At 48.5% G+C, this 23,995-nt stretch overlaps 1 protein-coding gene across 1 annotated transcript in view; it reads right to left on the bottom strand.

Annotated features, from left to right (window-relative positions):
• Positions 1–23,995, bottom strand: part of UTP20 (UTP20 small subunit processome component) — a 1,390,303-nt gene that overhangs the window by 1,321,527 nt on the left and 44,781 nt on the right. The window contains exon 3 of the mRNA XM_069629877.1: positions 6,000–6,066. Within this exon, the coding sequence (XP_069485978.1) occupies positions 6,000–6,066 (67 nt within the window). The remainder of the gene's footprint in view (positions 1–5,999; positions 6,067–23,995) is intronic.

Below are 23,995 nucleotides of genomic sequence, written 5' to 3'. Positions count from 1 at the left end.
CAAAGACACCAGGAGCCTGTCAGAGAGACCAGTGGGGAAGCCGCTGTAAGCCTAAATGCGAGCAGAGCCTCGCAATTGAGGGCATCGCCACGGGACAGCCAAAGCGGGTCTGGGACCCAGTATAAAACCTTAGCGAAAGCGAGTAATGAAGCCTACGTTCGACACGCCTGTGCCAAGCGTCCAGAAAGCACTGAAAGCAGAGCCCACAACGAAAGCGAAGAAACTGACGTGACGAGAAGCCGTAGCAGATACATCCCAAGGTGGGCATGGTAAATCATCAGCATGCGCTGAATGAAGGTACCGGGCAATTCTGAGAAGGGGAGGCTACGGGGACCAGATGAACGCTATCAATTGACTGTCACGTTGAATATGAAAAGTTGAGAAAGCAAGAACCTGCATGTGGGGAGGACCCAGAAGGTTTGGAAAGGAGAACTATTCTTAAACATTGGCAGCCTAGGAGAAAAGACTATGAGAAACCAAGTGAGATAACTCAGAGAGGAACTTGCCAATTTCAGAGAGATTGGAGGGAAGAACTTAACGAAAGGCCACAGAGGGAGAGGCCTCAGTTACCTAAAGAGGAAGTCCATATTAAGAGAGTGAAATAGCCCAGTCAATGGAAAAATTATTGATGGGGGTAGGAGGAGGAAACAACAGTTCTCATGGTGAGGGGGAGACATGCCAATTATGGTCATGGATATAATTAGTTTGTGACGGTGCGAGTAGTGAGAAGAAACGGGAGTAGTGTAGTGGGCGGATTCTGCTATGTTGAGAGCTGTATTCCCGGTCAGTAGAGGATCCTTGTAGGCAGCCAGGAGAGTGGGGGTAAGGGGTGGGGAGTAAAAGGGATCGGTACACACAAGTAAAACACATCACTTAGTCATGTTCAGAATCCACAGTGATAATCCATGAACAGTCCCTGTAATCCCCACAGCCTCTATTACATAGTAACATAATGATTATATATGTAGACCGTTAGGAAAGATCCCCTTTCTCATCTATAGATTCCTATTGGACCCCCTTTCATTGTGCTTGTTTGCAACCCTGTCCTGACTCTTTGCTCCCCTCATGAAAGTCCTCATTTTTGCAACAGAAACCCTTTTCAATCTACCCAGATACTTCTCCCCCGTCCCCCACCGCTACCTACCTTCAGAATGCTGGATGACTCTCCATGTAAAGTCACCCCCCTCTTTAAATTCCTGTTACTTGCCTGTTAATCCACCCATGGTCTTGCACTACACTGCCTCACTGAATGCACCTCACAGCACTCTTGCATCCTCGGGCCTTCGCTCCTTTTCCCTACTTGCCCCACTCGATCGGAATGCTCTCCCACAGCCATCAAAGACATCACACCACTGGAACTCTTCCGAAAGGAGGCTCAAGCTCCACCTTCTAGCAATGCAAGGCGTTTCCTAACCCACCCCACTTTCTATACCCCTCCCCTGCATGCTGCTCTCAGAACCACTCTACGTCATTTGCAAACGTATCCATTCTTGCCTCAGGCTCTCAATGTTGGAAGTATTATACTCTACAGTCCCTGTGGCCCGATACTTGTTGCCACTCTTGCCCCTTCGCCACCTGGTATAGGTCATTCAATACCCTCTATTATTGCCTACTCTGTACGTTATCCCAGTACAAAAGGACACCCTGTTCTCTGATAAATACAAATACACCGCCGCCAAACAGCACCAGTACAACTGCCTGGGTCACGATACTGGCCCGGTAAAACTAGTGGGCACAATGCCAATAGACCCAACAAACATAAGAGTCGTGCCCCCAAAGAGATCTCTAAAGGGGCCGGCAAGGAAAAATGCCCCAAGCATCAAAAGACATGAGCGTAAAACATAGGGGACTCCAAGGCTGGTCTATCTTGGAGGTGGAGTTTGAGCATGAAACAATTGGGGTTTCATTTAGGTCAAGGCTGCATATGGAAAGTAAGAGGGTTCCAAGGATGGTGGAGATGTGGAAAGGGAGGTGCAGGGGGGCTTAATAGGGCAGGACATGTTGGGGGACTAGGAACCGACTGCCTCCCTGGGCTGGGTAAACAAGCAAACTGGCTCCGGTGACTAGTGAGCAGGTTGAAAGCAAACTCCAAAAGGGCTGGGAGGCAGACTCTGCAGATGGCTAGGGAAGCAGTCACTGGTCAGGAACGTTTGGAGTACGGCAGTGCCCAGGAGGCAGGCTGTGATGGGATGTCTGGATGGCAGCATGATCTGAATGCTTAAGAGCCATGCAATAACAGAGGGGAACGCAAGGCAAATAACAGCTGAAGGTTTGGTGCCCTACGGGTGCAAAGAACAAGACCAGCACCATCCCGAAAAGAAAAGGGTAATGCACTTATGCTGTAGGGTTCTGATGCACCATTCCCCAAAAACATTAGGCATAAATCCATGGGACAAGAGATTTCCCAAAGCATCATGGTCAGACGTCCGGGGTAAGCTTCTCAGTTTACAATGTACTGAGTCCACTGCATGGCAAACAGCTGTAAACAGCCATACTGACTAACAAGTATCTGTGAGCAGCCAAAAAGGAATTCTCCAAAATCATAGCCATGCAAAGAGTTGCTCAATTTAAGGTTTACGGATTGTCTGGTGGTTCGACCAAAAATCTGGCAATTTTTCTAAAACTCCAAAATGTGTTTCCATAGTTTAAATGGTAACATTAATTATAAGGTTGTACAAGTTACAAAGCTTTGCACAAATTGAAATATTGAATGTAAGTGTTTAAAGTGAATTAATGTGTTATAAATAAGGATGAGTAGGTTGTTAAGTGTTTGGAGGGTTTTAAAAATCTCAATGCTTTAGTATATGCTAGTTAGAATATTTCTACATTTCTAAAAGGTTTTACATGGATCAATGTCATTAACACAGCAAATCAGAAATGCTCCACCGACCATTTCACCGTGAGCGTCAACAAACTAACACCAGAGCCGTATACCTGACATGTTCCAACACCATGGTGAGGCATGGTCAGGCAATTACGGATTATTAGACACATTTGACTTCCATCACACTTTCCCACACAGATAAAAGGCAGAGCACGAAAGCAGACTCTAAGCGAGGGAAAACACAAAAGGAAGCAGCAGTTCCAAGATGGCAGTTTAATACAAGGAGAAAGGCAGCGAGACCAGAGAGAGTCGCAAGGAGGGAAGTACCCGTGACCTCTAAAAACCATTATTTTTGCGAGTCTTGGAAAGTAAGAAACTGAAGACCAGGAACTAAGGCTGACCAAACATACAGTGTGTGTCGGAGGTACCAGGGGCTCTCCCGCGTCGATAACCAATGCGGGAGGAGCTATTGTCGCTGTAGTACTGTCCTTGGCTCCTACAACAAAGCAGCATCAGAAAAGACAGCACAGCCGGTGAGTCGGAGAGGCTGATACCATACCAGCATTGTACAAAGAGAACAGTGTGTGAGGCGTTTGCAAAGAGCGACAAGCATATAACTGGAAACCAAAAGGAGTTGTTGAACTTTATAATTGAACTTTGGGAGGGCAAGAAAAGATACCATACACGGAGTGGTCCGGTGCCACGTGGGTGCACATTCGAAAGTCTCTGTTAGGTATCCAACTGATGCGCAGTTTGAGAAAAAGGAATATTGAGATTGAAGTGGTCATGCAACGGGTCAAGCTAAACCCTGTGCACATTTGAAAGTCTTTGATAGTACATCACAATTGGTCCGTGCCAGACTGAGGGAGACTAATTGAGTGAAAGAAAGGGACCTAAGCCCGGCTGAAAGGGCCCGGGTAACTGAGTTGCCCGAGAAAGAATTACCTGAACATAGTTTGAAAAGGATCTGAACCCGGCTGAGGGGCATCCAGGGTGAACATCCAAATTGAGTGCTGTAAAAAATGTTAGTGTTGTTTTTGTATACCAGACCCTCTGTGGCACAAGACTTGCAAGAAGTAAAGAACCATGGACACAGAAGGTCTTGAACCGTGAAAATTGAACTGTATCCTCGTGCCGCAGAAGCCAGAGTGTGTGCTATGCTCGAGTGAACCGCCTTGTCCTGTGTTGAAACCATGGGGAAGGGATGCCAGCGGCCCGAACATTGTGGCTTATCATTTTGTGAACACATTTCTTTTCATGAACATCACCCCACCTTATTTTGCAAATTAGTGGTAAGAATTGGCAATTGCATTTTTAGTATAGGCCCTTTTTAATTTGACAAGACTACACTAGGACTGCCTTATTTAATGTTCGTAGCTTGCTCCCATCTGTCGATTTCGGTTTAGGTAGGTGTTTATCTCACCCTTGTGAAAGATGGAACAAGTTACTTACCTGTAACTGTTGTTCTCCAGCATGGGTCTGGCATGGATTCACATGCTCATGAATATTCCCCGTCGTCAGGCTGGGAATCCTCGGTAAAGAAAAAATCAGTATCAGTTTCGTTTCTGATCTGTCTTTCGTAGTAGTAACCAATCACTGATCTCTGCGTCATACTGACCACAGCCAATGACTGCCCTCTACCTAAGCCCCGCCTCTGGCAGCCATCTTCAGATATGGTAGCACGTGAAGTGGCAGTATGACCAAGTGAAGAACCGCAGAGGGGTAGGCGGGAGGGTTCGCATGTGAATCCATGCCAGACCCATGCTGGAGAACAACAGTTACAGGTAAGTAACTTGTTCCTTCTCCAGCATGGGGTCTAGCATGGATTCACATGCTCATGAATAAAGAATACATAGCAGTACACACATGCACAACCACGGGAGGTGGCAAATGCTCAACATTAAGCATTACATCAAACTCAACATTAAGCAATTCTTACCTCCTCACCAGGCTCACCTTAGGCGAACAGATTGCGCAGCACTGCTTGGCCGACCCTGGACTCCTCCCTGGAATCCCGATCGACGCAGTAGAATTTCGTGAAGGTGTGCGTCGACCTCCACGTAGCAGCCCTGCAGATGTCCAGCAAGGGCACACCAGATAGGAACGCCGTGGTAGCTGCGATCGCTCTGGTGGAATGGGCTCTCGGACAGCCAGGCAGCGGGTCGGTTTGCCAACCGATGACAGTACATGATACAGCCGGAGAGCCATCTGGAAATGGAGGCCTTTGAGAGAGCCTTCCCCTGATTGACAGGTCCAAAGTTCACAAAAAGTTGTGACGTCTTCCGAAAACACTTTGTGCGGTCCACGTAAAACTTCAGCGCTCTAGCCACATCCAGCGAGTGCAAAGTCTTTTCGGCCGGCGACGAAGGCGACGGGAAGAAAACAGGCAACACCAAGGGTTCATTGAGGTGGACGTCCGACGCCAGCCCCCATGCTTGAGAACAATAAACACCCTTGAACTGTGGTCACTTGTGTCCGTCTTACTGTTGATACCATGCCTTCCTTACACTGGTCACTGACATACCAATAGTGCAGCTCTTGGCAAGTCGCCCTGCTGGAGGAGCAATTTTCTATATACACCATGCAGTAAATAGGAGGTTTTGTAGTGCACAGAAGGGTGCCTGAAGGAAATGGAATCACCAACTTTCCAAAATCAAGTATGTGCCCTTCCGTCATCACAGACCTATACTGATGGACCCCTCACATGAACCCCGAGGGTTATAACAGGAACATCAAGGGAACAAGGAGCCCAATTCAAATGCTGAAACTTGTCTATCAAAAACAGTGAGGGTGGATCCAATACCACAGGAAGACAAACTGGCATGTTTTGCCACAGACGCTTCCACAAACACATTGCCAATAAACTGAATCCTCACTTTGGACGGTTGACATTCTATTTTGAAGGCAGATGCTTTTAAGATTCAATCTTGATGTTGTAGTCAACATTCTGAGCTCTGAGCTCCTGAGCCTAACTGCATAATTGCACTTGCAATCAAGTTGTGAAGCTCCTCAAGTTTCCCTAGCGTTTCTTGTGTTTTGGTTGCCTTCCTCACCGGGATGGTAGCGTGAAATGTTACATTCAATGGTAGTCTAGCACTATTTGCCAGATGAGGAGAACACAAGGACGCAAAGGAGGAGCTTTGGAGACTATACAGACTCAAGTACAAATACATACCAAAGTGCTGTGTGAGGTTCAATTCTCTCCATTTCAGTAATCCTTCATAGAAATAGGTTTCAACTTCCTGGTTAATAGAAATAAAACAGATTATAGAATTAATTGCAACGGTAGCAGATATGGGAAGATGTACACGAGATGTGACTTATTACGCACTTGCAAAGGGACAGTCAGTGTGAGGAGGAGACTATCAAAACATCACAGTGTCAAACATTTCAACCATACATTCAAAACGTACAATAAAAGGTGTGTCCAGACTAATGAGTGCATTGCTTTTAACAAGTCTAAACTACAAAACTGTACCACTGCACCGATAGGCCCCTGATCGGAGATGAAACAGTACAGGCATCTCCAAACCAATCAGGATTGGCCACAGTAGACTCAGAAAGAAATCCCCACTGAGCCTTTTCACAGCCCCTTCATAGGTGCGTTCATTTTTCCATTCATTCAGGCGTAGTGCTTACAAATGGAGTGGCTGAAGGCAGACCTAGTTATTACACCGTTAGCAGGTGCACAACTTCAATTAGGTCATTAACTCTCAGCAGGCTGCTTTGAAAAAATAGTAGCAGGCACTTTGAGTGCATAGATTGATGGTAAGTATCCCCTGGGTTTCCGGCCCTGGTCCATGCAAGGGTGCACTCTTCCCTTCCCCGGAGCAGGGACAGTCGCATGGATACCACCACACCCCAGCACGCTGTGTGGGGAGGGACGCTGCACCTGCTAAAATAAAATCGCTGTGAACAGGAGATGGTCTACACCCAGAGTTCTTTGATCACTAAGAGACAGAAACCAGAGTGAACTTTTAACAGACACAGACCCTTCTTTATTGAACATCGCTTATCCCTTATATATTACACTTTAACCCTAGGATTCCCCCGGCATGAGCTCCATCTAAGTGAGGACAGCCAGTTAGTATGGTCAGTTCACCCTTCCTCAGAGGGGGTCTCAGGACCCCAAGGATGAGCTTGCCGCAATCAAACCCTTTCCCAAGCTCAGGTACCACCCACATGGAGTGCAAGGCCAGAGGATGACCTATGTGGGTGGTCCCATCTTGCAAGGTGGCCTTGGGCAGTCGGCCAACCTATCACACCACCTCACGTAAGGGGGCCTCCCCTCTCCCCCCTACATGAACTAATGGCCATCTATATAACATCTTATCTAATTATTACCCCAACTTCCTAACCTCCCCTACTTAACATTTACCCTAATTAACAGTACATAATTATAATAAAGACACAAAAACCCAATGTCACGGGGGGGGTGACTGCTGCATACAGTCACCACTTTACAGTACCTTCCAAGGTGCAGGGCTTCTCCCGATGGAACTCGCTGATAAACTGGGCCCCGCCTTAGATGGCAGGTGAGGCCTGGGACCCTCCTCTTCTTCCAGGGTGGCCCGGTCCACCACGTGGGGCCACCGCACATCCTGCACCCTAGACACTGCATTGGTCGAACCCCTATGCACCTGGGGACCGCCCACACTCACTGCTGTGACCTGCGGGGGATATATATATATATATATATATATATATATATACACACACACACACACACATATACACATTGCTGCTATTTTTTGCCACTATGGTTGCACTTTATCTTTAGAGTTGCTACACAGTTCATGTTTATATTTTTAGATGCTGCTATTTATGATTGCACTTGCACTTTATTCCTTCGACGGACTCACGAGGATTATACTCTCAGTGGGTTTTGTAGCGGACGCCAGCATTTGCTTAGGCAGCAGGTTTGCTTTTTCATTGCAACCTAAGCACATTGACTGAACTTTCTATTTTATGCTGGTATTGATATTTCCATTGTTTTATGCTTTTTTAAATCTGCAGCCATGTATGCCACCGTGCAGGCATCCTATTATCTCAGCTTGCAAATGCACCTTGTTTTTACCCTATACTATGGAGACCACAACATTTCTGCACTACCAGTATGCTGATTTCCATTCCAAAGCATTATTTTTGTCATATATGTGTCTGCAATTGTATTTCAACTATGTATTTTTCTACGTTGACAGCCCTTGCAATTTTTGCTTATGCAATATGAATTGGGCATACTGGCATGTGGTTGTAGCCTTTCTTATTAGTTGTTATTGGTATATTGACCTTTTTAAACCACCTTTATGCTTGTATCATGTTATGTATGCCACATAATCTACCTGTTATGTCGGTGTATTTATATGGTGTGTGATCAATGTGGGGTTTGTGCGCAGCAGCATCATTTTTTCCTCTGGATTGGCGACAAGCTTTCTTTTATCATCTGGGTGCACTACGCACGCCATGCTCCTGTTGCATTCTGGCGCCCTTTGCATGTCTGTACCCTATATACTTTACTGCCTTTATCCATTCCATCATGGCTGCCACACACTTCGCGGAGAGTGCAGTTTCTTTCCTTCTTTGTTTCGATATGAGAATGCATTACTTACCGTAAAAGCATTTCTGATGGTTGTATCTGCTTAGATTCACATGCTGTGCATAGGTCCGACATCCAGTGGTCACTGCAGAGTATTGCATTTTGTTTTTCGTAGTCGAAAAGGGACGTCGACAAGGCGTGTCTGAAACACTATCCCTATAGTGACGTGCGTTGTACCCACAATCCCTCACGCGTCGAGGTCCCTCTGTTTGTATTTTTCTGCCCTGAGGGAGCCTTCTAGACGTGAGTGAGTACAGAAAAGAGAGAGATATAAAGGAAGTCTATGTTCCTTCCATCCGAGCGGGGAGGAAGGGTGGGCGCATGTGAATCTAAGCAGATACAACCATCAGAAATGCTTTTACGGTAAGTAATGCATTGTCTTCTGATGTTTGTTAATCTGCTTAGAATCACATGCTGTGCATAGACTAGCGAGCAGTACCCGGAGTTGGCGGTGGGTTATGAGAAGGAACAGTAGAGAAAAGGTGTCGTAATACTGCCTGTCCCACCTGGGAGTCAGATCTAGAGTGTGCATCTAGACAGTAGTGTTTTGTAAAGGTGTGCACAGAACTCCAGGTAGCCGCTTTGCAGATGGACTCAAGGGGAACATTTGCAATGAATGCTATGGATGCCCCCGTGCCTCGAGTAGAGTGTGCTCTTGGCCTAAAGGGCAGTTCTCTCTTAGCAAGAGTATAGCAGAGAGTGATGCATTGAACAATCCATCTAGAAATAGTGGATTTTGAAACCGCATCTCCTTCTCTTCCTGCTGCCACCGAGACGAAGAACTGATTAGTCTTCCTCAGTGGTCTGGTTCTATCCATGTAGAACATGACCGCTCTGCGTACATCTAGTGTGTGCAGAGTCCTTTCTCCCAAGTTGGAAGGATTTTGAAAGAACGTTGGTAGTTCTATAGATTGGTTTACGTGGAATTTAGAAATAAATTTCGGAGCAAACCTAGGGTGAGTGCGTAGAACCACCTTATCTCTGTGAACTGTAACGAAGGGGTCTAGAATAGAAAGAGCCTGAAGTTCACTTACTCTCCTGATGGAGGTGATAGCTATTAAAAAAGCAGTCTTAAGAGTGAGGTGTTTAAGAGATGCTTTGTGCATGGGTTCGAATGGAGAGCCCATGAGTCTGGTAAGTACCACATTAAGGTCCCATCCGGGAGCTGGGTCAGCTATCGGGGGGTGTATTCTTTTTACTCCCTCCATGAAGGCCTTTATAACAGGTATCCTCCACCACGACACTTTGAGTTGGGAAGTGGTGTATGCAGAAAGTGCCGCTAGGTGGACTTTAATGGAGTTAAACACTAGACCTGAATCCAGTAGGTGGGTCAGGTATAGGACAACATGTGTGGGAGAGCAGTCAATAGGGTTGATGCTTTTACTCCTGCACCAGATGACAAATCTTTTACACTTGCTAGAATAGCAGTGGCGAGTGTTAGGTTTTCTGGCTTCCCTGAGGATGTCCATGCATCTTTGCGGGAGCTGTAGATGTCCGAACTCTATGATTTCAGGAGCCAAGCTGCTAAGTTCATGTTCTGGGGGCATGGATGCAGAGTCTTGCCCTTGTCCTGAGACAGCATGTTGTACGGGCAGGGGAGTTTTACTGGGGGGGATAGAGACATCTCCATCAAGTGAGCGAACCATGGTTGTCGGGCCCACATTGGGGCCACTAGTATCATGGTTACTTGTTCCTGGTGCATCTTGTACACCACTCTGTTGAGAAGGGGAGTCGGGGGAAAAGCGTAAACAAATTTCCCTGACCATTGCATCGACAGACCGTTCCCCTTGGATTGGTTCTGGGGGTACCTGGAGGCGTAACTTAGGCATTGTGAGTTCTCCAGGGTTGCGAACAGGTCTATCTCTGGGAATCCCCATTGTGTGAAAACGTCGAAGACGATGTCTTCGTGCAGGCGCCATTCGTACTCTTCGGGCAGGGGGAAATCTCTGCTGAGTCTGTCTGCCAGCAGATTGAGTTCCCCGGGTACATGTAGTGACAGTAGGAACATGTCCTGTTTGAGAGCCCACTTCCATATATTCTGGGCCAGTTTGGACAGGCCTGGAGAGTGGGTGCCCCCCTGCTTGTTGATGTAGTACATGGCTGTAGTACTGTCTGTAAGGACCATTACTGTCTTGCCTTGTAGGTGTTCCTGGAAGGCTTTTAGCGCCTTGAACACAGCTAGTAGCTCCAGTAGATTTATGTGTTTGGATGCTACGTTCGGAGTCCACACTCCGTGAGCAGTCTGATGGGATAGGTGCGCCCCCCATCCTGTGAGGGATGCGTCTGTGGTTAGAGTGGCTTCCGCCGCGGGTGTGGCAAAGGGTTTCCCTTTTTCCATGTTTTCCTTTGTCCACCACCGTAGCGAGAGAGACCACTACTAGATCCTCCCATAGTCCGCTGGCCTGACACCACTGGCTGTTGAGCCACTCTTGCATTGGGCGCAGGCGCGTGTGAGGTACCAAATAAATACACGACGCCATCATGCCTAGCAAGCGCATTGCTTTGCGTACCGTCACCTCTCGACCGGTCACATATTGAGGGATCTGAAACAGCATGTTTTGAACCCTCTCTTTGGAGGGGAAGACGAGGCTGTCCTTGGTTTGAATTAGAGCCCCTAAGAATTGCTTGATTTGACTGGGGTCTAAACTGGACTTCTTTTCGTTGATGGAGAAGCCCAACTGGAACAAAAGGTCTACCGTCTTTTGGGTATTGGAGAAGCATGTTTCGTAAGAATCCCCTGTTATGAGCCAGTCGTCGAGGTAAGGGTAAACTGGGATGGACAACCTGCGCAGGTGGGCCGCTGCCACTGCCAGCACTTTCGTGGTGCCGATGCTATGCCGAAGGGTAGCACTTTGAACTGGTAGTGTTTGCCCTCTATCATGAACCTGAGGTATCTTCTGTGCGCTGGCAACATTAAAATATGAAAGTATGCATCTTTCATGTCCAATGTTGTCATGTAATCTCCCTGAGAAAGCAGTGGGATCACTTCCTGTAAGGTTACCAAACAAAACTTTTGGGGTTTGATAAACTTGTTCGCTGGGCGCAGATCTAATACAGGGCGCATGGTTAGGTCCTTTTTGGGTACAAGGAAGTACACTGAATAAATACCTTCCGTTACCTGAGATAGAGGCACGACCTCTATGGCTCCTTTTTTCAGCAGTTGATGTACTTCTTGGAGAAGGATGGCAAGATGTTCCGGTGTCATGCGACGTCCCCTCGGGGTTTGTAGGATGGGGAACTGTTGAATTCGATACAGTATCCGTGGGCTACGGTGGAAAGTACCCAACGGTCTGACGTAATCTCCTCCCATGCAGGAAGAAAGGATGTTATCCGGCCCCCGACCGGTGTTGCATGGGAGGGGACGCGAATCTTCGCGTCACTTGGAGTTGTTGGGGGCTTGGGAGCCTCTGGGGGTGGATCCCCGACCTCTCCCTTTACCTCGGCGTTGGCCTCTTTGGCTGTACTGCCCACTATTGGTCTGGTAATTGGTGGCAGGGTATTGTTGATGCTGGCTTTGTTGTTGTTGTTGGCGTTGGCCACGAAAAAAGCGTTTGTTGCCATAGCCGCGTCTGGTAGTGGGCTTAGAGATTAGGTCAAGAGTCTTGATCGTATCGAACTCTTTTTTAGCCATCTCTAGAGCTTCATCCACCGCTTTTCCGAAGAGGTTAGAGTCTTCCACAGGTTTATTTATTAAAGACGCCTGTGTCTCTGGTTTAAACCCTGAGTTGCGCAGCCATACATGGCGTTTTAGGAGTATTCCCTGCACCAGGGAACGTCCCGCTGTTTCTGCCGCGTCCAGAGAGTTTTTTACAATGCTCTGGTTCACCTGGGTTCCTTCGCCAATAGTTGAAAGTAGGCGTGTACGTAAATGCTCCGGTGCTTCCTCGGCGTCCTTGCGCAGTTTGGCCCACTGCCCGTCTGCATAGCTAGCAAGCAAAGAATTGTTGTTCGCAATTCTTGCTGAGAAGGCAGCCGAGGAAGTTACTCTTTTTGCAAGGGCATATAGCCTTTTGCCCTCCTTGTCAGGGGGTGCCTCACTGGTGGAAAGTGGTACCCCTGCCCTCTTTCTAGTATTAGATACTACTAGGGAATCCGGAATGGAATGTCCCCTAATGTAGAGCGGGTCTGAGGGTGAAGGAGTGAAAAGTTTTTCAATTCTCGGATTGACCCCTCTGATCAATGCGGGAGTGGCCAGCGAAGGGATGATTCTTCTCTTCACTGAAGCTAGGAGGGGAATGGTCTGGCTGACCGGGGGTTTCTCTTTAATTACTCTTTCCACAAAGTCTAATTCTGGAGAGAGCTCCCCAGTGTCCAGTTCGAAATGCGCTGCTGCTCTGCGCAACAGGGCATTGAAAGAGGGCTGATCGTCAATTGGAGACGTGTTCCTAACCGGTGAATTGTCAGGAGGATTTAGGTTTAGGACATCAGTGTCGGAATATACTGATGGGGATTGCCAGGGGTGCGAAGGTCCTTCTTCTGGATCTTCTCCGAAGCCTTCCTCTATAATGTCTGGCCCGTCTTCCAGACATTCCTCCTGGTTCTGTCTTTCATCGTCCATGAAATCATCCTCTTCCTCCAAGTATTGTTCCTCCCCAGTGAGGTCGTATACGTTATGGAAGTCTGAGGCTGTGTCCTGCTGGGGATCGACTAGCCTCGGATTTTTGGCCCTGGGGTCCTCCTGAGGCCCTTCTCTAGTCCTCTTGGGAGTTTGAGAGGTCTGGGTATTAATAAACCTTTTCATCCTCTCCATACAGAGGTGGAGTCTTTCCATGGTTTCATGGGGTACCCCAGAGCGGTCTGGCGGGGGAAAAATAGAGTCATCTAGCTGGAAACGGCTCGACCTCTCCCAAAGCGTCGAGGAAAGTGTCCCGTCGCCCTCCGAAAAACCTTCAGGTGTGCTGGGTGACCCCCCGACTGAAGGGGGTAGTCCCTGCCTTCCTTCGGGCTTTTTCGGTGTGTCTTTCGACTTGTGCGTAGCGCTCGACGTGTCCTTCGGCATACGCTTCTGGGCGTCGGCTACAGCGATCCTCGCCAAGCTCTCGGCGACTCGTTTGTCGTTGACTCGTTTGTCGGCGGAAGCTTGCGTTTTCGACGCTACGGGTGTCGATCGTTTTACGGCGGTATGCGCCTTTTGTTGATGCGCGCCGGCCGATGGTTTGGGGGTGGCGCCCTTATTTGCCGAAAGCCCAGTCGCTGGTCGCGGCTGCGAGAGGGGCTTCGAACCCGAACGGTCCGAGGAGGCCGCCGGTGGAACCTGCGTCTCCTTGGGCGCTGAAGCTCTTTTCGTCTTAGACGAAGAAGAGCCGTGGGTTGTGTGCTTAAGTGAGTTTTTGTGTGCGTCAATGTCGCCGGGGTGTTCATCCCCATAAGCAGGGCGTGAGCCGAGCCCGGCGGGGCCGGGGACAGACGACGAAGCGCGCGAGCACTCCTTAGAGGGGTTTTCGACTTCCGTAGCGGAGGTCGTGTTATCGCGTTCCTCGTCACTGTCGGTGGTAGCAGCGGCGGGTGAACCTTCGGCCTTCGACATCGCGTAGGCCGCCCACCTTTTAACCCTACGGTCTTTAAGAGTTTTAGGCTTAAGAAGCCGACAAGCCGCGCAACCTTCCTCCTTGTGATCGAGGGGCAAGCAGCGGTTACACCGTGAATGCTTGTCCTTCCAAGTAAATTTTCCCTTGCAAAGCGGGCAAAACCTAAAGGGTGTCCTCTCCATAGCCGAGGCAATAAATCGCGATAACCACCCCAAGGGAAAGGAAGGGGAAAGTGAAAGGCATTCTCAGAAAAGACCCAGAGATGTCCCACGACCCCACTCTCCCTACTGTATATGGCCTGCGAGGCCAGGCCACGTGTTCGGCAACGCCGAAGGATTTCCTCCGCTCGACCCTCCGTCGAAGATCTTGCTTGGCGGAGAACAGCTTCACAACTGCGTCGAGGGAGGGATTATTTAATATTAATGAGAAAACGACCAAAGGTCTAGGAGTTGCAATGTCTCTCGAGGAGCTCCGCGTGACGGCGACCAGAAGCTGGGCGGAAAAAAACAATCTGAGGGACCTCGACGCGTGAGGGATTGTGGGTACAACGCACGTCACTATAGGGATAGTGTTTCAGACACGCCTTGTCGACGTCCCTTTTCGACTACGAAAAACAAAATGCAATACTCCGCAGTGACCAATGGATGTCGGACCTATGCACAGCATGTGATTCTAAGCAGATTAACAAACATCAGAAATATCATTTTAAGGTGGTCTATACAGGGGTCCCCCATGTGCCACCTGGCGCTCAAAGGATCAAGGCCCCCAGCGATCCCCCAGGTAAGTCTCTCATTATCTCTCTACCCTTAACTTTATTTTTTCAACCGTTCTCCTTTTTAAAATCCGTCTGAATTCTCTTCTGTCCCCTGCCCAGCCCATTCTTGGGTAGAGGAGCTATTTTCTATTGTTGCTTTTTCTTGTTTCTTGACATTCCATCCAGCTCAATGCTGGGCTGGATGGTTTCTCCAAAACACATACATAAAACACACCCACACACTTTAATAAAACCTGTATTACCATGGTGTCTGTGTCTTTCTTTGTAAGTTTGCATTCCCTCATGATACCAGCATGTAGCCCCACTAGGCAGGCCCCGTATGGCCACAAGTCTTGATTAAAGCGAGTTCAAAGAGTTCCCATGAGGAGGTGTTTTGGGTGGGAAGAGTCAAGAATGTGTGGCAATGGCAATGGCCATAGCGATAAGCATGGCCATGGGTAGTAAATGGGTAGGCAAACAACCAAACAAAACCTACAAGCAGTGTGTCACTTCTCATATGCCATTTCCCCATATCTGTCCTCTAATGCAATAGTTTCGCCTTATTGGCGTCGCAAGCAACACCTAAAAGCCCAAACTAAAAAAGGGCATGTGTTTTGCCTTAAGCCAATGGTTGATGTTGTCCGAGTACTGAAGGCCTTCAATGAGATGAGCAGCGAAGATTGAAAAAGCATAAAAAAGAAAATCATACTTACTGGACGAAAGGGACTCTAGATTGGGCAGGTGCAGAGGAAAGCATGCATCTAACAAGCCAAACCCTTAGGACAAAGAATATATTCCCAAAGGCTCTAGAATGCTTGACACCACAAAGCATCCATGGTAACCGGCCAAGCCACCCACAGCCCGACCACACCCAGCCCCATGTCCAATAGTACATGCATCTAGGCACATTGCAACTCAAGCTGTATCTACGTCTGAGGAAGCTCTAAGACAAAGCCATGTCCTCCTTTGTTGTGTTGTGTTGTGTTGTATTGTATTGTCTTGCATTTCTGCTGCCCAACTCTCTGCTTGATGGAATGTTGCTAAGTGAGTTGGTTGACAGCTTGGTGGAATGTTGATGCGTGATTGTAGGCGAGTGTTCTATGTGCATCAGTTGGAGCAAACTGTAGTTGTGTGAGGATGGCTGGTGGGTGGTGTGACGTTAGTCCTTCTACCAGCCCCAGTCCTGTCCCAATGTATATATCTTGGGAGTAACTGGAAACTTTATATAATGTACATATGTATAAATATATCTACCCAAAACCTACACCCAGACTCCCCAGATAAACCCCCATGTCGCCAGACAACCACGTTTCAGCATGCAGGTGACACGAATAGAGAAAGTGTCCATTAAAGCTCCTGGCCATTCAAGTTGTTGACCTAAAGATGCAGTATTTGGGCTACCAAGAGGTAAACAAGGGTTTGCTCCCTCCGATTTGTGGAGAAGGGTGAAAAGGTAGAGCATTAACCACTTTTCGGGTTCATTTTCAAGCTTAACAGCTTGGTTGAGGCCCTTACCTGGGATTCCAGAGAGCTTAAGGTGCAGGGTCTGACCACTACAGGTATTGCCACAACACTTCTTCCATTTAAACCTAGGTCGATGCCAAATGACTCGCAATGCGGCACCTTTAGTTCACGGATGTGGCGATCATCAGGGCCCAGGTCTTGCAGCCTCTCGACATAAAGCAGAGGATTTAGCATTTAATGCAGGATTCAACTGGGAACAAGTGCAGGCCTTTCATAGTGAGGCCGGATCAGCAGGTTTTTCCTCCAGTTCTTGCAGATTTTGGTTGCTTGGTTCTGGAGTACCTGGAGTTAACTTCCTGTCCTTTTCACGCGGGACAGGCACACTGAATGACGGGGTTGCATGATTAATCCTGGACTAAATAGGCATGCCTGAGAAATAGTGGTGTGGTGATATGCTACTCCAAAGTGGAGGTGTAGGGGGGCAGGAACAGGTCAAGGAAAAGCTGGACTCAGAGAAGCCATTCAGGCGTGTTCAGCTTCACAGGTCTCTTCATGTTAGTGGGCTGGAAGGGTGGGCCCCAGGCATTGACCCCCTGCCCCCCCTTCCCACGTCCATTTTCTGAACAGAAAGGGGCATAAATCACATAGATCTCATTTACCAGGAATGTGCACAGCCGCCTGGGACCAGGTTGCTAGATCAGCAGCACATCAAGCATGTAGGAGGTGAAGTCAAGTAATCATGCAATGAGTAGACCGGGCACCCATAGCGCCTTAATAAACCTACTGTTGGGTCACTGGTCCATGCAAGTTTCTATTGACATGGAGGAGGAGGAGAAGTCAAAGTCGGTTGGCCTCTGGCACTGAACTCCCAATGAATTGTATCCATTGATCTCTAGGACTCGGTGTGAGTCATAGAGATCATAGGTGTGGCCTAGAAATAGGTGTGGCCAGCCAAGCAACCAATTAATGACATGCCTGCATTGTCGGTGCCAAGATACCTCTGTGTGAAAGTTGCGCTTTATCAATACTTCTAACAATGTTTGTTAATAAAAACTGACCTAGCTTGGTTTATTTTAAAGGGGTCTTGGAAAGTTTAGGGTTTGGCCCTGGGTACATCAAATGGGTTATCAGAACCAATCAAACTTCCTGCGGGTTAACGGGCAAATGTCGGTCAGGGATGCCCTCTGTCCCCGCTGAGGTTTGCATTGAGCATGGAACCGCTGACCTGTCCTATAAGAGCCAACACAGACATAGAGGGGATTGACCTAGGAGGAGTTAGGTATAAGGTCACTCTATGCTGACGACATTCTGCTCAGCCCCCCAAGACCCCCGCACCCTCTTTGGCCCAACTATTATTGGAATCGGCAAGCTTTGGCTGGATCTCAGGTTTTAAAAATGAACTTGGACAAGTCACCTGGGCTGGATGTTTCTCTGGGTGCCCAGGATAGACCCTTCATTTCGAGCACTGGCACAGATACAGTGGACCCAAGAATCCCCTATTTGGGGGTACATATCCCTAGCAACTCTGACATGTATCCCTGTAAGTTCCCGCCACTGTTCCAAGGGTTGTCAATGATTTAAATAGCTAGGGGGCAGGAGGGGCGGCAGGAGATATCATGGATTGGGAGGACTGCAGCAGTGAAGATGAATCTCGTACCACGCTTGTTATAGGTCCGTCTAGCGTTGCCGGTTAGGATCTCCGACTCATGAGTTTCGTGCATTGCAAAGAAATATTCTCAGATTCATATTTTCATATATTCGCAGGATTCTCAAACTTAGGTGGCACCTCTACTGTACACCTAATACGCATTTACTGTTGTTGTTCTGAAATGTGGTAAACTTGTGCTTGCTGCTCACTTCCGGTCTGCGTGCTCTCGTATCGTCTGTCTTCCCTCCCCCACTCCCTTCTACTCCATGGTGCTCTCTATCTCGTCTATATTCTCTAACTGCTTCTCTATTGACTATCCTGCTCTCCTCACTAAATCTGGTAGGAAAAAGTTTAAAAAGGACATCCTGGTCTCAAACCCAGACCTCCCTATCGCTGACACCTACACTAGTGCCTGCTCCAAGGAAACTCTCACTGACATCCTCTTTTTCGTGCCTTCGCCTGACTTATGGGCCCTTCATATGGTCTCTGTGCTCTCTCCTTTCTACTCTTCTCCCATTAATGGTGGCACCCGCTGGGATATCCTCTTGGCCTCCTTCCACTCCTCTAAGGCATTCATTAATGTCTACACTAATGGGACCGTCTTGGTCCAAGGCCCTCAGGCCAACCTTCATCTCTTTGATAGACGCTTCCCGCGCCTCATCAACTTCCTTTCCTCTCCTGCTGTCCCCCCTCCTCTGTCCTCAGCTACCTTGCCTCTACCCTCCCTGCCTGCCCCCTATCGGTCTCCTTCTTCACCTCCTTCTACACCTCCGCAGGGCGTACCTCTGATCTGTACCCCTCCCCGGAAGTCCTTCAAGGGTGGCAACCTTCTCCACATTGCCACTCTTAACTCTCTCTCTGCCATCAAGCATTCCTCTGATATCTGTCGCCTTCTTGAGGAACTGGACCTTTACGTCCTCGGTCTCACTGAGACTTGGTTCACAGCCAGCTCTGTCACCAGCTTTGACACACTCCTACCTGACGGTTACAAGATCCTCTCCGTGCCCAGGCCCAACCGTGCAGTGGGGGGTGTTGCCCTCATCTTCCCTGAGTGGATTCCTGCCACTGTCACTCCTGCGCAGACCTACTCCTCTTTTGAATGTCTTGTCTGCCGACTCTCTCTCTCCTAGCCATTCCCTTACCGTGGCTACGATCTATCGGCCACCTGGTCAAATTTCCTCCTTCCTCTCTGAGTGGGCTGACCTCTCCTCCTCACTCCTGTACTCAACCACTCAACTCCTCTTACTTGGTGACTTCAACATCCACTTGGATGCCTCCTGTCCCCCCACTGGACTCTTTCGTGACCTCTGACTCTCTCTCACTCTCCCGTCTGGGCCTTCTCATTTTGCAGGGCACACTCTTGATGCTCTGATCTCTTCTGACCTTCCCCTCTCCGTCCCTCTCTCCACTCCTCTCTCCTGGAGTGATCACTTTCTCCTATCCTCCCAACTCACCCTCCCTACCCCACAGGCAAAGCCACCCTCATCACTGCCACCCACCTTCTCGGTCATCCGACCCATAAAGCGCGTGTCAGTTGAGGCTTTCGCTGCCACCTTCTCGCCCCTCCTCCCCCTTCGGCTGACTCCCACCCTGACACAGCCCTCTCCATGCTCCACTCTGCTATATCTGATACTCTTGATATCCTTGCCCCTGTCATGAGAATCCGCCGGAAGCCCAAAGCCAAATGTAACTCCTGGTATGATTCGGATCTCGTCACCCTAAAACGCAAGTGCAGGGTGGCAGAGAGGAAATGGTGTGCTTCATGTTCATCCTCTGACAAACTGGCCTGCCGCCTGCTCCAAAGGCAATACCGACTCTCCGTTCTCACCAAGAAGAGAGCCCTTATCCAAGCCCGCATCTCTGCGGCATCTAACAACTCGGCTGAACTCTTTAAAATCTGCAAGGAGCTTGCCAACCCTGCTGCAGTCTCTACCTCTCCTGTCCCTTCCCAGGCCCTCTGCACTGCACTGGCCTCTCACTTCATCTCCAAAATTCAGGACATCCTGTCCTCACTCTCCTCCCATCACCTCCCCCCCTCTCTCCCCGGCTCTTCCTCTGGCCCTTCTGCAGCCACCCCTCCTCCCTCCTTCTCTGCCTTTCCCCTTTTTTCTGCTGATGAGGTTTCCAGACAAGTCCGATCTATGAAAGTCTCGTCTAAACAGGTTCACCCCTGTTCCTCCAAAACTATCAAGGACCACATCGACTCCCTGGCTCTTGCCCTGGCTGACTTTTGCAACCACTCCTTCACCTCTGGAGTCTTCCCAACCCCCCTCAAGCACTCCCTTGTGCACCCTCTTCTTAAGAAACCCTTTTCCGACCCCTCCCGCCCGGCTAACTATCGCCCAATTTCCATCACTCCCTTCCTGGGCAAGCTCCTGGAGAAACTGGCCATCTCAAAGCTTAACCTCCATGCTGGATCTGTTGGTAGTCTTCATGACCACCAATCTGGCTTCAGAGCTGCCAGAAGCACGGAACCTGCTCTCCTGAACATCCGTGAGGACCTGCTCTTGAACCTCGACTCCAACATTCCGTGTGTTCTCATTCTGCTCGATCTCTCTTCTGCCTTTGACACTGTCAACCATGCCATCCTGCTCAACCGTCTCCGTGATAACCTTGGTATCACTGGTCAGGCTCTGGCATGGCTGACCTCTTTCCTTTCCAATCGACCATCCCAGGTCCAACTTGGGTCCTTCCTCTCTGAAATCTTTTTCTCCACCTGTGGTGTTCCCCAGGGATCTAATCTCTCTCCCTGGCTGTTCAACCAATATCTGGCACTCCTTGCCCACCGCATCGCCGCTCTCTGCCCCAACTTTCATTACTATGCGGACGATAACCAGCTCATTTTCAGGCTACCCTCGGCCGCCTCCTCTCCTTCCCTCATCTCCGACTGTCTGTCTGCTATCCAGGAATGGTGTGCCGTAAATGACCTTTGCCTTAATGCCAGTAAGACTGAGATTCTACTCATCGGCACACCCACTCCCTCCTTCCCTGCAGCTCTCTGGCCAGCCTCTCTTGGCCCTCTTCCTGCAAGGCAAAAAACCTCGGGGTCATCTTCGACTCCACACTCTCCTCTCTCTTCATATATATTTGACGTCTCTAAGAAGTCACACTACAAGCTGCACCTCCTCAGAGGTATTCTTCCCTTCCTCTCCTTCCCCCAGATGCTCACTGTCTCCCGAGCCCTGGTTCTCTCGAAGCTGGACTACTGTAACAGCCTCCATCTTAATCTGCCTGCCTCCACTCTCCGCCCTCTGCAACTCATCCAGAACAGAACTGCGAGACTTGTCCTTGGCCTCAAGCCCTGGGACCGTATCTCTCCAGAACTGAAATCTCTACACTGGCTCCCAGTGGCTGCGAGGATTACGTTCAAAACCCTCTGCATTGTCCACAATGCCTTCTGGGGCCTGGGGCCTAAATACCTTCAACTCTCTCTTCCTAAATATCTTCCTTCCCGAGCCCTTCGCTCATCCGTCTCCAACTCCCTCAGGGTCAGCCGCTTCTCGAAGCAACGAGCTGGGGGTAGATCTCTCTCCGCGGCAGGGGCCTCCCTCTGGAACAGCCTTCCTGCCTCCCTGAAACTTGAGGAGAACCATCTCCGGTTCCGGAAGCACCTCAAAACCTTCCTCTTTGCTTCTGCTTTCTCTCTCCCTCTCCCCTGCTAAATTCTTCATTGAAACTGCACTGATTCTGCAACTGGGCCACTCTCACCGACCTCGGTCCGGGGCCCAGCCACTCTCCACTTGCACTGCCTCCCTGGCAACCCCTGCACTGCGGGTCTGTATCCCCACAGCCCCCCCTTCCCAGCACTTGTCTGCACTTACCTTGCACTTGCCACCAGCTGGCCCTATTTATTTTATTCTACTTACTTTGTACTGCACTTCCCCCCCCTTCCCCTCTCCCCTTGCATTTTTCCCTTCCCCTACCCCTGCACTTGCGCGGTCTGAATGTCACCTGGCCTAGTAGGATTGTTGTCTGTCTTCCCCTTGTTCCCCCCCCCCTCCCTGCCTCGTCGCGCCTTGAAACACTTGTGTATAGGCGCGTTACAAATGCCATATCATATATCATATGGGGGGACAAACGGGGAAGAATCTCAGGGAGGGTGTTGATGAGCCTACGGGTCTGGGGGGCATGGGAGTCCTGGACGTGCTCTGCTACAACCTAGCTGCAAAGGTTTCTCACATAGTCTCCTGGGGTGATCCCGAAAACAACCGGCATGGAAACGTATAGAGCAGGCCCAATCGGTGGTAGGACGAAGTCACGTTCCTTATGTTAGCAAGAGATCCCTAGACTTGCCCCATGTTTTCTCGCTCTAGACCAGCACTAGGAATACACTGTACTATTTGGGAAGGGCGCTCCACAGGTGGGGCATGACCCTTGGGTTTGGCCCACTCACTCCTATTTAGAACAATCCAGGGTTTCGACCAGGGTGTAATGGTAGGAGTTTTGGCGCATGGATAGCTGTCGGTTTGGAATTACAGCAGTTGTATAAGGAGGGACGTCCACTAACCTTCCAAGAATGTAAAGATACCTTTTCCATACCAGAGACAGAGCGTTTTAGATACGCGCAGTTGAGACACTGGACATCTCAACCCCCCCCCCCCCCCATGTAGGTCGGGGCCACTAGACCGTTGTATTTATTTATTTAATGTGTTAGTTTATAAATAAACTTTACACATAATATAAATACAACAGACAATCAAATCATAATAAAATAAGGTAAAATAGGAAATATAAAATTACATACATTTTACAAGGTTAAACAATTAAACAGTTAACCAATATAATTGTATATGTGCATAAAGAAAATATTTGTGCATCATAAAATAACAATCTGCTGCAAAAGTAGTGGAATTTCATATCCTATTAACTTATAATAGGGTAGGTAGGAGATGGGTCTCAAAGCCACCTACTCTTATGTTTCCCTGTTAAAATCTACATGCTCTCATCCTAATCACTCAGCAATATAATTGTGCATTGCTTTAATTAACTCATCATCCCAAAGAAGCATTTGTCCACAGATCCTCCTATGGTTATTCCCACAGTCCTCTCTATCTTCTGCCAGGCATTATACATTGAGACGAGTAATTTCATATTCCTTGTATTAATACATTGTAACCAGAATGCCATCTCTCTTATTGAGTCAGGATTATGTACATAGTTACCGTACTGTGCGAGATAGATCTTAATCATATTGGGACATTCTGATAGTAAACGCTTAGCAGTTTCTATGGCTTCTCTGTTCTTACATATCCGACACCAACGGTCTGCCCAAGGTATATGGCTTACAGTACCAGTAACTGCCAGTACGGGCAGATAATCCAATCTCATGAGCAGGATAAAACGCCCAAGTCTAGGAGAAGGGCAAAGGTTTAGATATTACTGCAGCTTCTTAAACGTATACAGTATATATGGTTTGGATTGGTACTTTTTTAAACAATTTAGAAGGGCATCATTTTCAAGCCAATCCCACAGCTCTATACGTTTAATGCCCGTTTCATTATAGCAAAATCACTCCCTCTCTGTGACCAACATATCTCATCAAAAAATATTTCCATACTCTTTAAATTGGCAGTACGTAGACTCCTTAAGCGTTTCCTGATACATGGCTGTTAATAGACAATTTGCAGGATTATTACTCATTTCAACATACAATTCTGCCCGTTTTTTTAACACGCTGGATTTAAGTGACATAAGGCCAAGTCCTAGCCTAATAATGGCTTCGGAATGCAATCAGGGAGCCCTAATATTGTCCTCCAGAATTTGCCCTCTATGACCTATAAGCACCTTAAATCAATCGATAAGAGAGAGATTTCAGGTCATAGGTTATCATAGGGGCAAATATTTGGGTATAAAGCCGACGAGCCCCCCGGATGGTATATCCGTGATGAAGGGTGAAACGGTGCACCATAGCAGTAATCGGCGCAGATGTAGTTCTAGACCGTTGAATGCTCTGGAACTGGCTTTCAGGGAGGAGGTTCCTGGGATAGAATTGCAAATTTATATAGGTTACTGAATACGAGGCAACCAGTGGTGCGGTTGCCATGCAGGAGTAAATGGGAGGAGGATATAGGAGGGTCAATAGAGAAAGAAACATGGCTGCAAATATGGGCAAGAATGCATAAATCTTCCAGATGTGTCACAGATAAGGAGTGGGATTACCACAGGTGGTATCTTATGCCGG

This window comes from Ambystoma mexicanum, chromosome 12, assembly GCF_040938575.1.
Source record: "Ambystoma mexicanum isolate Mex_15411 chromosome 12, UKY_AmexF1_1, whole genome shotgun sequence".
NCBI classification, from domain to species: Eukaryota; Metazoa; Chordata; class Amphibia; order Caudata; family Ambystomatidae; genus Ambystoma; species Ambystoma mexicanum.
The sequence above is the reverse complement of the archived record's forward strand: the minus strand, read 5'-3'. Positions and strand labels throughout refer to the sequence as shown.